The 13,622-nt window shown below is 39.8% G+C and overlaps 1 protein-coding gene across 1 annotated transcript; it reads right to left on the reverse strand.

Annotated features, from left to right (window-relative positions):
* Positions 1-120: 120 nt before the first annotated feature.
* LOC149277610 (protein BCCIP homolog) lies at positions 121-10,161 on the reverse strand. The gene is made up of 7 exons (XM_089502662.1): positions 10,018-10,161; positions 9,034-9,108; positions 8,519-8,599; positions 7,252-7,338; positions 5,244-5,431; positions 2,083-2,254; positions 121-291 (listed from the first exon to the last, which is right to left on the reverse strand). Exons 1-7 carry the CDS (start codon positions 10,159-10,161, stop codon positions 121-123), a joined length of 918 nt encoding a protein of 305 aa, XP_089358788.1.
* Positions 10,162-13,622: the final 3,461 nt, after the last annotated feature.

Genomic DNA, 13,622 nt, shown 5'->3' on the forward strand with positions numbered 1-13,622 from the left:
ATGCAAAAGATTCTACAAGATACACACAAGATTTACACAGCAGAATATAAAAAGCCAGTGGTTTGTCAATGCAATACATACAAGTGTATAAAACCTTTTTTTGGGGGACTAGGAAACCATTCACACTGCTAAATATTCTTTGAATTTTTCCATGATTGAATTCATTCTGTTTGCCGGAACCAACATCACGGTTCTTAAGGGTTTCATAGGCACATCATCAAAAGACCATCGTCCTCCCAGCTGCGTGTCGCTCTCCTCCTGCACAGAGTAGTTGAACTTCAGAAGAGCTTCCTGTGAATTAAAGGAGCATCATCAGTAATTCCGCTTTGAACACAACCCCAGCTGCATATTTATTCAAAATAACATGGCTCTACTTAAAGCAGTCAGAAATATGGCAACCAACCGCTTTCTTTATGAAAGCTACCAAGCAAAAGGGAATAGCACGTTCCTTCCGGTTAATGTGGTCGTTGATTGCTTACACGTGGCCCTATAGCAATTTACATAAAATTCCAAACAAGTAGGAGTAAAGCCTTCTGCTGGCAAGTGGTGAACTTGGAGGTGAAGGTCTTGACCCACTTGGTCATTTCTAGGGTGCCTGTGAGGCTCAAACTTGTTCAGCTTGTCAATACAACTTGCCTGCCTTAACTGCAAAGGTGACTAAATGTTTCAAAAATGTTAGCCGTTTGGATCGCTAGTAGTCCATCCCCTGTTAATGTACACCGTTAAAGAAGCAGACTGCTAGCCTACTAAGAAAAGAGGTGCGTCGGTCTGCAGTCCAGCGCAGTAATGGATCGGCTCATAAATCTTTCCAATTCATAATCGCTTGAAAATCACATTAAAAAAAGATGTGCTGGATCGTCAGTGATTACAGAAGTCTAAAGCATGACCAGTGAATTAATTACCTTTAATTATTACATTCCAGACCCTCACCATACATTTTATATCTCGCCGCTCATCAATTGGGAACTCATAGTACATTCAAATATACATATGCAGTTTTAATTAAATGAAATTGAGCGTGCATTAGCTCTACAAGATTCTCTTCCAACAGATATAAGGCTGCTGTAAAATACATTTTATGGCCGTATTAAAATCGAGTTTAAAGGCATTAAAATACTTCTCAACGGGTGACGGACAACACTTGAGATATCGCAGGTGCCAAAATGATGGACTGCGGAACATTTCCACATGAAAAAATGAAGTTAAATAAGCCCCATTACTCTTCCACTGGCTACTTAATACATGCTCTTAGAATTTATGAAATGTATTTGCACGCACTGTTAGTGTTTAGTTCTATTTAGCGTGAGCCGCTATTTATTCTGTTCAGGTGGAAACACCTGGTATAATATAGACGAGCGTTAATTGGCAGGACTAGCAGAGGCCAAGCCGTTACATTTTTATTTGAATACTATTTAGTACGCTTTAGCTTTCCTCCCTGTGCTTACAAGAGTGAGTCTCCTTTCTGCTGAACCTACTATTGTGCAGCATTGCCATAACGTACTCATAAGGTATCAGAGCTCTATGTGATAAGATAACTTAACCCAAAGCTCAGGAGCATGGCGGTCAGGATCAATTCCTCCATTATCCGCAGCCTTCCATGTTCCAAGAGTAGGGAGAAGACGCACTGACAATATTGTGGGATGGAGAGGGACACAGAAGGGATTTTTTTTTTTTTACTAAAGGGTGAGTTGTAATTTCAAACCCCTTCGATCAACTATTCATTATGAAGGTTGATCCAGCATCTTTTAGAGGCTATCAATTATTTTACAAAATCTAGTATGAGATTTAGCCGCAGAAAAAGATCATTTAGCATCAAAACACTTAAAAGGTTTTTTCCTTGCTGCAGCTTTTGGTCAGGCAGAAGGATGCAATGGGAAGGAGAAATAAACTTTTGCATGAAATGCATCATCTGCCTTAGCTGAAGCACATAAATACGATGATGTAAAAAGGGAGCACTAAATAACGAGGGATAGTTTCCGAAGATGGATTCAATTACGGCTCCCCTTTAAAACTGTAATGAAAACGCACAAAATGGCACACACAGCAAAAACGACAAAAACACATGAATTTTACTATATTCACCTCGTAGAAAAACTCATCTTCTGCATTTGCAAACATTAGATCATTCTTTGGCGAAGATCCCGTCCTTCCTTTGGCTTTCTTTGCAACTTCCACAAAGGTTTTACTTAAAATGAGATAGTAATAACACCTCCCGCACGGTTTGTTGGTCCGTTGGGCTTCTGCCAATTCCTTCCTGTTTTAAATAAATAAAAAGGAACAGGCAATGTTATAAAGTATGTTACTTTCTCAACTGCGTAGAACAGGCTGGTTATTTTTATATAGCGCCATCATATTCAGTAGCGCTCTACAATGGCTTCAATTCTGAACAGCAATTACAAAGCAGAATAATACTGCAGCACTTTGTATCCCTATCAGTGTCTGACGACAGCATGCTTAGAATGTACTGGAGCCATAAATGGTTAAAAAGACACTCCATTCATCATATATCACACATTTGTGATCCTGTAATCAAACTCCTATCATACCCAGATTCCAACATGTACCAGCTGCCTGGGCATGATAAGAGTGTGATTGCTGTTATATAATATCGTTAGATTTTTTTGTCCAATTTTGGTGTGTTTAACCACACTTATTAAAAATAAGTATCACCCAATTGGAAGAAAAATTTATATATATATATATATATATATATATATATAAATTTTTCTTCCAATTGTATATATGGAATCTGGGCATGATAGCAGTGTGATTGCTGTTAATACTGTTATTGGATTTTTTTCTTCAATTTTGGTGTTTTAGTTTTTAATGTGTTTTTTTGTTTGTTTTGTTTTGTTTTTTTAATGTGGGGGGGTCATTTTCGGTTTCGTCCAAGTGAATCCTTAGTTTTCGCTGCCGAAATTGTGCAGATTTGAAGATCCATTATGAATGACCTGCTTACATTGTCTGGTGGATACGAGGACAACTCGCTGCAGTTAAACCGCACCGAATAAGCCGCCGACAGAAATAAGGCACCCAGAACATACAACACATAAAAACTAAAGCTTCTATCTAAATAAATACAAATAATTCCGATGGCATCTACGTAAACGGAAACGAAATGCTAAGACTTTGAACTATTGTATTTCACAAATTTTCACAGCCATAGAAATAATTTTTTTTTTTTTTTATCTATAGCACTTACATTCGAATATCACACCGAGTACATTAACATATATACTGTAAATGTGGTTTTTTTTTAAGAATGTTCCAAGCTGTGACTGCTGCCAACCCCGCGAATTCCACCTACTCAACAAAAATCAATCCCGTTCAATCGCTGCAGTCCATACGCAGCCAAGGCCGTTAAGAGAACCACCATTCCAACTAAAGGTTTTTTTCCCCAAAGCTAAGAAAGGAACCTGATTGCAGCATAGAAACTGTCTCGTAACTAATTATATTAAAAATAAAATACTTCTCATCTCACGTCTAAATGCTTCACTTACGATCCGCTGCTCAGCATACAGGCTGCCGCCATATGGCAGCCCGTCGATTCGCTTCTCCTAATAGTACACGGTACTGATCACCTAACCCCAGCAGTGTCCTGGGGGCTTTTCAGTTAATTTGTGCTGTGATCATAATCAAATTTACCGCTGTTCTTTCAGTCTACAAACCAATAATCTTTGGACGTCCTAAGGCGAGCCTCTGATTATAGCCTGCATATCTGCGTGCGCTCCGCGGCTGTGTAATTAACAATTCATAGCGTGTGGATTTAATGGCATTTGTCCCGGTACAAACACTATATTTCACAGTTCATGACAGAATAACGAGAAAAAGGGGCTGGAGCCATTTATAGTTTTTGTAGCAATTACAGGGATTTTTAATGTTAACCTCTGACACACCAAGTAGGCTAAATATTAGATATTAGTGTGGCTATATTTATGAAAGTTAAAAATTCTGCAAAAAATTATACCACTGCTTAGGATAATAAGGAAAGCATTATTCCTTACTCAATACAGTACTATTGCTTTCTAATGACCAACAAAAAAAATGAATAAACGCAAATTATTTATTTTAAGTGTGAAGGGGCAGTTGCATGTACACACAACACACACACACACAATTACACTACAGGAACATATACAGTGCTACGGAATTTGATGGCGCTATATAAAACAATAAATAATAATAAAAGAAATATCACATGGCATTAAATTAATAATCACTGTTCCTGGGACCAGAAAATAACTAAGCAAAGTGATCCTTAAATGCCAAGTCCAATATCCTACTACTTGGCTTCAGACTGAATTAGCTGCTAGAAATAGGGTGTCCCGTGTATTATCCGCTACGTATGGGGACATCCCATGGAAAAATATTTTACTCTTGAGCAGAGTATTGAGAAATGTTCCCATAAAAGTCCTTTTATCTGCAGACCTGGAGGCGGCCATTGTTGTCAGTCATGTGATATTTTGGGGGACTTTCCCTGCTCAAACACCACACTGAGCTGATGCTTTATGGCAATGCCGTCCCGTGACTCTGGATGGATGATTAAGACCGAGCCACCCGACCGCTTACCGCAAGGCACTAGAATAAGGAGTCAGTGTTTGTTAGCAGATTGGGCTATGATAACAGAGCTAGAGAACGGGCACACGGCTAATAGGCAGGTGCCCCAAAAGGTTTTTTGAAACGTATTCATAATCTAATAGTAATTAAAAAAAAAAGTGGTGGGGAGTTCCCCCTTTTAACAACCCGGCCACGCAATTTATCTTCATGATCAACGGAAATAAGTATTAAAAAAATTGCAGCTGCTGAATCCCGGCTCAAACTCATCATTTGTATGATCTCCATATAAATGTCATCATTACATAGTTTCTTCTTTTTCATATCTTCCTGAACTGTTGATAACGCCGGCACATTCTCTTGTATATTTTTATTGCCTTTTTCACATTTTATACCAAATAGGAATTTCATATAACTGTTAACAAAACCCGGTAGCACACAGTAGCTCTCTCTTGACCTGCCCGACAGCAAAACAACTGGGGACTTGCAATTACACGGCTATATATTATATAAAAAACAAAAAAATTGAATGCGTCTTATTTCCATTTATCACCCCAACATGACTGCAGCACGTAGATTTCTTTTTTTGCTCTATACTTCAAACACATTTACATTTAAATAGCATCCTTGATGTGGACTGGGAGAAAATGAAACATAAAGACATAGAAAAAGATTGGAAATGTTCTTACTGAAGCTGCTGGTGCAACGGCAGGGCAATTTGCGCTGGAACGTTAATGAATCTTTCGCTTAGGAGCAGACCAACCGGCTTGCTGATGTCATTCAGGGCCTTCTCGAACTGTTCCACCATGCTCTGCTCGCAATTCTTCTCGCAGTTACTCAAAATCAGCTCTTTGATTTCTTCAGCACATGGGGTACCCTTAAAATAAAAATTAATAATACGTATAGTATTAGATGTAATGTAAGAAACTTATTTTACTCAGAGAGCAGTAGACAAGTGTCAAAGCCTCTCAGCAGAAGCGGTAGAGGCTAATTTAGACAAGAATGAGAGGGGCATTAAGGTTTTCTTGAATCTAAGACGAGGCCGATCACTGATTAAGGACTGATATTTTCTGGCAGAATAAAAATGGGCTGTTAAACTGCATGTTACTTGAATTATATTTCTATTACTAGCTCGGAATAGTTCCATGTTATATTGATAACATTAACTTATTATTACTTTTTTTTTTCTCCATGAACATGTTTCAGTAATATCAATTAATTTTTTTTATTATTATTTTTTATTTTTATTTTTTTTATTTTTTTTTTTTAGATCAGCACTTGGTGTTATTATATATGTTGTTTTTAGTATGTAATTATATGCTTTTTTCTGATTATATGTATTGTGGTATAATTTGTTAAAATGTACAGACATTTTCTCTGTTTTGTACTTTTTTTTTTTTTTTTAAATAAAATAGGACAAAAAAAATAAAATATTAAGCAATGATAAATTATATCACGAACCAAAGCACATTTTTTTTTTAATAAAGTACATTTTTGGTCAAGGAACCCAGCGCTGGTCTTAGTGTTCAAAAAATGTTTGTTACATACTTTTTCAGCACAGTCTAAACTTACATTCAGCCCAGTTTGAGAAGGACCTGCCAGACCTTAAGAATCTCATGCAATTTGCTGACCAGTCTTGATTTATTATATTAACCCCCAAAATCTGTAATAAATAAAAACGAGACTGGGACGGCTAAGCGCTAGATTATCGCTGGAGGATGCCATTTGCAATCTGGCAATTGTCAGAACGTGGAAAAACGAAACTTTTTTTAAGCAGACGTTATCGGCGGGTGTAAATCCAGGTCGGTCACGAAAAAGCAAACTTAAGACGCAAGATAAATGACAGACGGCACAGACCGCTGCTTTTAAATCAATTTTCCGCGTGCCGTCAATCACCACTGGTTCTCCTTTACGGGCTGACTCAAAGTGGACTTTCCTTTTAAGCAACATAAAAGTTTGGGATTGTTAGGCTGCATTTTGTTTGAAGCAACAACTATTATTAACCAAGCTGCATATTTTAACAAAATGAGGAAATCCTTTTGGTCTCAGGATAGTCAATTGAAGAGGTTAAATACACACTAAAAGCCTGAAAAGACAGAGGTTATTGTTTAGTCAGCGGTGTTGCAAGTGTTCCATGCAAGCTGTTACATTGTACCAATCAGTGGACAACTTGTAACAACTGTTACATTGTAGCTATAAAGCTAAACAACCGGTAACCAACTTGACCTTTTTTGTTTTTTTCCTTTAAATGCCACCTGCCCCTTACTAACCCCATCAAGTAGGGGCATGTTATTGAAAGGGAATTAAATCCCCCAAAAACATTAAATACCAAAGAAAAGCAAAAAAAGGAACTGCTAAAATAATTTTATTAGCAAAAAAAGGAAAGCTCAAAAAAAGTTTCAGTTTTAATCTTTAGCTAAATAAATAGTTTTCTAGCATTTTCTTTGTCTTACAAAAAAGAAACAGCCAAGCCAGGCATATCCCGGACCTTGCAACCCAGCTTTACTTTTCGGAAAGTTTTGACGTTTTGCAGAACTCTACCTGACCCAACTAAAACCTCAAATACAGCCCAGAAAAAAAATTTAATGTAGAAGTCTAGGAAATGCTGAATTTTCACACTGAATGATGAGCCAAAACAATAGTGGACTGTACTGAGTGGGGGTGGGGGGGGGCTCAAGTCATTAATTATGCACTCACCTTTCTCTCCGTTAGGTTCAAAAGGCTTATAAAGCCAAAAACGTGGTCATCGTCATCATCATCACTTTCCTCCTGACCTTCAGCTTGCTGCGAAATTTGACAACGAAGAAAAGGGTACAATGGAAGCGCATTCACGAGATTTACAGAATAATACATTAATAGAAATACACATTTTAAGTTATTCTTGTTTGTTTTGAGGTCTACAAAATTAATAGTAATGCTAAAAAATATCTATAGGCTAAGGTCTACAAATTTCAAAAAATACAAAAGGAGAAAGTGAACTTTTAAATAGGAAGACTCTCCATCCTTGGATAAACTCATCGGCATCCAAGATCCACAGGGAATCTTTAGAAGTCCTTCAATCACGACTCAACCGGCTCCAGGAGATACAATACAGATTGTGAACATCTCAGGTCTGGAGAAGTCTATAGAAAGATCTATTTCCTGACTAATAAAGTCTACAGAAACGAGCTAACCTTTCCCAAAACGATACAGGCAGATTAAATTTACAAATGTAGCGGCACTAAAGCATTAACCACCAATACATTGATGCTACAATCTTCTATAGCAGGTGCCTCCTCTTAAATCCCAAAGCAAAGCCATCATTGGTGATGCCAGTATTAATCCAACAATAGCCGGAGAGCCACGAGTTAACCCAACATGCTCTAAAGAATCCATATGCCAGAGGAAAGGGTTAAAGGTGAGCTGCCCAGGCCACGGTTTCTAGTATGCCGTATCTAATCAGTTTCCGGTCTCAAGATCATCAGAAACCTAAGAAAGAGGGGTGTAGGAATAATCGCGGGGATCGCAAGAACAGGAAGTTCAGATGACTGCGCCCACGGCACATAATCATCGTCATGCAGTGTAGAGAACTGTATAACGTGGGATCTGGGAATGTAATAGGTCAGCTTCAGGACAAAGCTTCTCCAAATGCACAAACGATACCAAAAATTCCACAGTTAACCAGATTTTTGGTAGCTATGTGGATTCCCATCATAGGATTCACCTACATTAAGCGGAATAAATTAAACACCGTTCTAGAACCAAAAAGAAACACTCGGGGACCAAATTGGGATTAACAGACTAAAATACCATATATTTCCAAAAAAAAAAACAAAACACCAGCGTAAGCGGCCATTTGCACAATAATATTCTTCGTTCCACAGACAGAAATAACCAGAGGACCGATGTGGCCATTAGTGCAGCTTTTAATAGGCGGCAATTAATTATTCATGCCACGCTGAATGTACCGTGAAGAAAATGTTACCTTAATGACGCTTCCAATGTGATTCTGCTGAATCAAGAGATCTGCCAACGCCGAGATATCCACGTGGGCTTTCAGGAAGAGCTACAACAAAGCAAAGAGCTTAGAAACTCCACGGAGAACATTTCCAACAAGTATTCATCGCACCTTGGCTTCCCGCACAGCACAGATACATGTAAGTAATACACACATTGGGTTTGTATCAGAGAAGAAACGGCTATTCTTGTAGAGAAGAAACGCTTATTAGAGAGCTTTTTGTACTAATCACAAGCACTGTTGGGATAATATACTAGAGGAGGCAGTCGGTGGCACAGCCTGCGCTAGGCATCGGGCAGCAGCAAAGAAATGCGCCGCCGTGACAGGCTTAGGATAAGATTAACATAAGACCGGGTCAAAGAGTAGTAGGTAAATAGCGATATATCACGTTGATTAAATATATTTTGCACAAAGCCCCCTTTCATGCTAGTATAATGTATACAAGGTTCAGTACATTGTATTTCACCCCGTTTGCATTTTACCTGCTTTAGTAGCTTCTTGATGCCATCATGTTCACGGTCAGAGATTGTGTGGGCTTCAAACTCCACATTCACTTCCTGAAAAAGCAGAAAGACAAATATTAATATCACAGGACAACAATGAAATGCTGGCATACAAAAAAAATCAAGTAAACCAACAACTGTAGTAAAATTCATAACATGAGGCTAATTAAGGTCATTCACGCAACACGGACCCCGTCCTAGTCAGTCATCCGTGTTTGTCCTACGCATCCATGAAGGATTTCTCGAGAATACTCCAAAAATTAGAGAGGTTTTTGAAAAGCAGCATTAGATCACATAGAAGGATACGACAAAGAATGATCAATATCTTAAAATTATTTGCATTTGTTAAAGTAACCGTAGAAATTACACTGCAGCCTCTGACGTGTTTAGCTAATCCAGTATTGAAGACCTGGAGCTGTAAAAACAACACTTAACTATTCACTAAAGGGATCGCCTGGCTTCTCCTTGACCTCACTATACACCAGGAATGTCCAATTCCAGTGAGCTTCTGATGCACAAATAGCTTGGGCAGCCCAGTATAATGTATAGTTGAATTAGTGAGATTTCCTCAGTCTCAATCATTGAACTACACATTGTACAGGGCCAGCTCAGCTCTTCTTGTTGGATACACTTGTCATTGCTGGCCTTTTAGAATGGATAGTGAACGGAGGGAGATAAACTCACAACTCTCCATTTAGTGAACAGAGCCCTCTCGTTTACCAGGCAGCACACACACAACTCCTCATAACTTACACTTTAACTATTATCACTTATACATTGATCAGCCACAAAGGGAAAGCCTTTACTGTAAATTGTGCGCTAATTAACTGCAAACAAATAATTATATTTTGCCATTTAATCTACAAATTGATATAAAAGCAATTTTATTGCACTTGGAGCCCTGACAGGGCCGGTCCTGCCTCTAACTGGGCCGCATCTGCCGGTAGCAGGAACCCTCCTCACCTGGTGTATCGCCTCATCCTCCTCTGATTCATCGTCCTCGATATCATCGGAGTCTTCCCCCGAATCGTCTCCCTCCATGTCATCTTCAACATCGTCCGATGGCTGGTCTGATTCCAACGCCCTCCTTTTAGCGCTGGAAGCCATGCTGCCAGACTGTTTCTTGCCCAGCGTGCGTGAAGGCGGAAGTAAACAGGAAGCAGTCACGGGCTGAACCACTCGCAGCCAACAGGGGTTTGTGTGTTCAAATTATACTAAAAAAACTCCAGCTGCACGGCAATGGCTACACTAAACTCGTCATTCAGTGTCAATAAAATATTGACAGCACACTGGTTTGGCTGTATATAATATTACTTGGCTGAACGTAAAGTTAGTATATTTTATGTTGCAGGAATCCCCCATATTAGCAGAGCGTCAGACCGCCCGTGCAGAGTTCCTGGAGGGCGAATGTTTGAGGTTTTTCAAATGGATACTTTTCGGATTTAGAGACCTTCTGACCTGCCAAGTATACAATACAGCGATGTAAATGCAAAACAAAGTGAGTGCAGCAGCATGTAATAATAGTGCTTCAAGCCTTTAGCAATACATTTATATATATATATAAAAGTATATATGCGGGACAGAGAGATGTGTGTTTATTTATAAACATTACATTTACTCATAGAGCGCCAGCAGATTCCGTAGCGCTTTACAATCAGACTCGGTAGACTAAATTTAAAATCACAAATCTAATCACACATATATATAACATGCATGTACAGAACATAGATATCACAGCCCGGTTGTATTCTAATTGTATGTTATATTGTTAATATTATTATTATTATAATGTCCGAATCCCTGGGGTTGCGGGGCTTTCGCAGTCGTTGGTAGTGCAATCGCGTTCACCATTGCATTGGAGCCACATGTGTCTTGGTGAGAAGGATGAGGACAGAAGGAAGGGCACCCAAAATTCTCAGGACTGTTCTGGCTAATGAAAAGGATTCAGTTTGGGTTTGGAAAATGGAAGAATACCGTTGGCCCTCGGAAACAGCCTTGGAGGCAGATGGAGAAGGTGGACAAAGTGTGACAAACATCTGGAGGCGCAAGAATGCCGTCAAGAATAAATTGATTTATCGCAGACTGGTCATCATGCGAGATGGGTAAAGCCTCATATCGTAACATTGTCTCGTTAACCAATCACCTTCAACACCTGGGAGGAATTACTGCTGAAGACTCTCAGCCGTACAGTAGTGGCAGTGTGGAAAACAACAGGCTCCTGGTAAGTAACATACCTCCCTCATACTATACATAAAGTACATGACCCAATCATTCCACCAGGGATTGGTCCTACAGAGTCTGGTGACCGACATGCCATGGATAGCTGCTGGAAATGATGCACATTGGGTTGTTAGGACTGTCCCAGAATGTGTTATATAGCTGTCGTTCCACTATGGCTGCATTCAGAAGAAGTCCCATAGTCTCCTGCAGAGAAGATGTTATTAATGGGGTGATTCTGCACTCCTCACTTATTCTGCTTATATTCCCTAATGCCTAATGTGTAATGGTCCATTGATGGCCAAAAAGCCTCCCTATCACTACCTCCAGCAGGTGCCTCCTCACCGCTATCTACAGCAGCCTCGTAAAAACTACAGATACGATCAAAAACAACCCACACGCCACCTCCGGTCCCCTCATCTCTGCCAGCACAAGGGTCTGTGATGGGGAGCAACTCACTGCCTTTCCCCACAAGGGTAACAAAACTGACGGTTCATCCTCTGTACCCTCAACATGACAGTGACTGTATATATATCAATAAAGCTATCCCATAATGATTTGTGTCTGTGCTTCAATTAAATGTCATGTTGTTAAATGTCCAAAGTTCTTCCTCTGTTCTGTACTGCAACCAACACTACACTAAGCCAAAGTTGGCAGAGCCAGTGTCAGCTTGGTTGAGCCCTACCCGCTTTAATTTGACTTGGTTATCTGTGGGACTGCACTGCCTTTTAACTCACGAGACACTCCTGCAGTTTAAAGCCCTCTCTGGACCTGTATTTGTTTTTATCCATTGCGTCATGCACTGCATCCCCCTCTCTGCCGCGGGCTGAATACGGAGGTAATGCCGACGTACCTGGAAACGCTATGAGTTTGACCTGGAATCTCCAGGTGAAGCATCAGTTTCTTTTTCCTCCTGGCCATGCCCACTCCCAGCCCATTTTCTGCCCACATCCCGCCCCCTTCACAAACCACTTTCCCAGAAGGTGAGAACTCTGGGTAGCCTACACTGGGACGTTCCCGGCTATGAATACCAAAACCCCCCACATTTCAGGCATGCGCACTGGTGAGGGATGTAGCTGGAGTCAGTGAGAGGTTGGACCACCTGCTTACCTTACCTGAAGAGCCAACTTGCGGCGCTCGGCTAAGAGGGAGCTGCTTTTAAACCTCCCTGGGACAGTCCGGGGAGATCAGAGGATTTCCCCATTCAGCCAATAATCCCTACTGCTTGGGAACATAGGTATCATGAATACCCCACTAAAAACAGTATGGTTAGGAGGTATGTAATTCCATATTTGGAATCCTACTGCTTATTGCTCTATAATTATATCACCAATTCTGCAGATACGTTATGCGTGGATGATACAGACCAATAAAATAAAAAATTCTAAAGTTGCACATTATTGTAGACGTTAAATATCTGCCTTACCATAAATTCTCTTTCAGAGTGCAAGACATCTTAGAAAAATACATGCTGGAGGCGGCGTTCCAGAATAAATAGCATTTTAGGGAACTGTCAACCCATTTTTAAATGGAAATCGGAAGCAAATTGTGAATCTCAATAAAAAAGTCTGCTGTGAGAGTTGATGCCGGCTGATATTCTTACAGTTCAGTCTATGAACCCAGTCAGTAAAGAGTAATCCGAGCGGCCGCGTGTATCTCCAGAGACCATTCACGCTCATGAATGCGATGATTACCCTGACTGCTTCCAAGAACCGAGCTCGGCCAGCACGGAGCCAACGCCTGGAAAACTGGGCTCGGATCTCACGAAAGTGGGCAAGAATACTGAAACGCTGTACAAAAATATGCAGCTTTGAATATTATAGTCTGCTTCATATTCTCTGTATTTTATAAAGGTAAATAAACCTTGCAATATTTAAAATACAATAACCAGGACAATTTTTAGTGGGTGTGGTTAGAGGTGTGGTGGGGGTGGGGCTTTACTGAGACTTTGACGCATATTGACAGCTATTTAAATGGCAGGGTGAGACATATAGGAGAATAATGTATTTTATGACACTTTGTGGTGACTTTTAGGAATGTACAGCGCTATCTATCTAGATATTGCTATAGATCTATACACTCGTACATATAACATAGTTATAGTTAGCAGATAAAGGAATCATCTTTACCAAATTTGCCCTAAAATGAAAATATTTACATAAGAACTTTACCGGGCGTGATGTAGTCTCTCTAAAAAACTAACAGCACCTCCATTCTGCCTCCCTCTCTCCTCCTCTTCATTAACTTAGTAGATTGTAAACTTATTGCCAATTTTAAATTGACTGTAAAATATTTTCACTGCCCCTTATTGTAACAGCGCTACGGAATCTGCTGGCGCTATACAATTAAAT

The sequence above is a fragment of the Sceloporus occidentalis genome, unplaced genomic scaffold, assembly GCF_023333645.1.
Source record: "Sceloporus occidentalis isolate IW3139 unplaced genomic scaffold, rSceOcc1.0.p SCAF_208, whole genome shotgun sequence".
NCBI lineage: Eukaryota > Metazoa > Chordata > Lepidosauria > Squamata > Phrynosomatidae > Sceloporus > Sceloporus occidentalis.

What these genes read in the sequence shown, in the direction of transcription:
- LOC149277610 (XM_089502662.1), bottom strand. Translation starts at nt 10,161, where the DNA reads ATGGCTTCCAGCGCTAAAAGGAGGGCGTTGGAATCAGACCAGCCATCG. An exon ending in ACATTGGAAGCGTCATTAAG is followed by an intron (nt 7,339 to 8,518) that starts GTAACATTTTCT and finishes CAAATTTCGCAG; the next exon opens with CAAGCTGAAGGTCAGGAGGA. An exon ending in AAGATGAGTTTTTCTACGAG is followed by an intron (nt 292 to 2,082) that starts GTGAATATAGTA and finishes TTTAATTCACAG; the next exon opens with GAAGCTCTTCTGAAGTTCAA.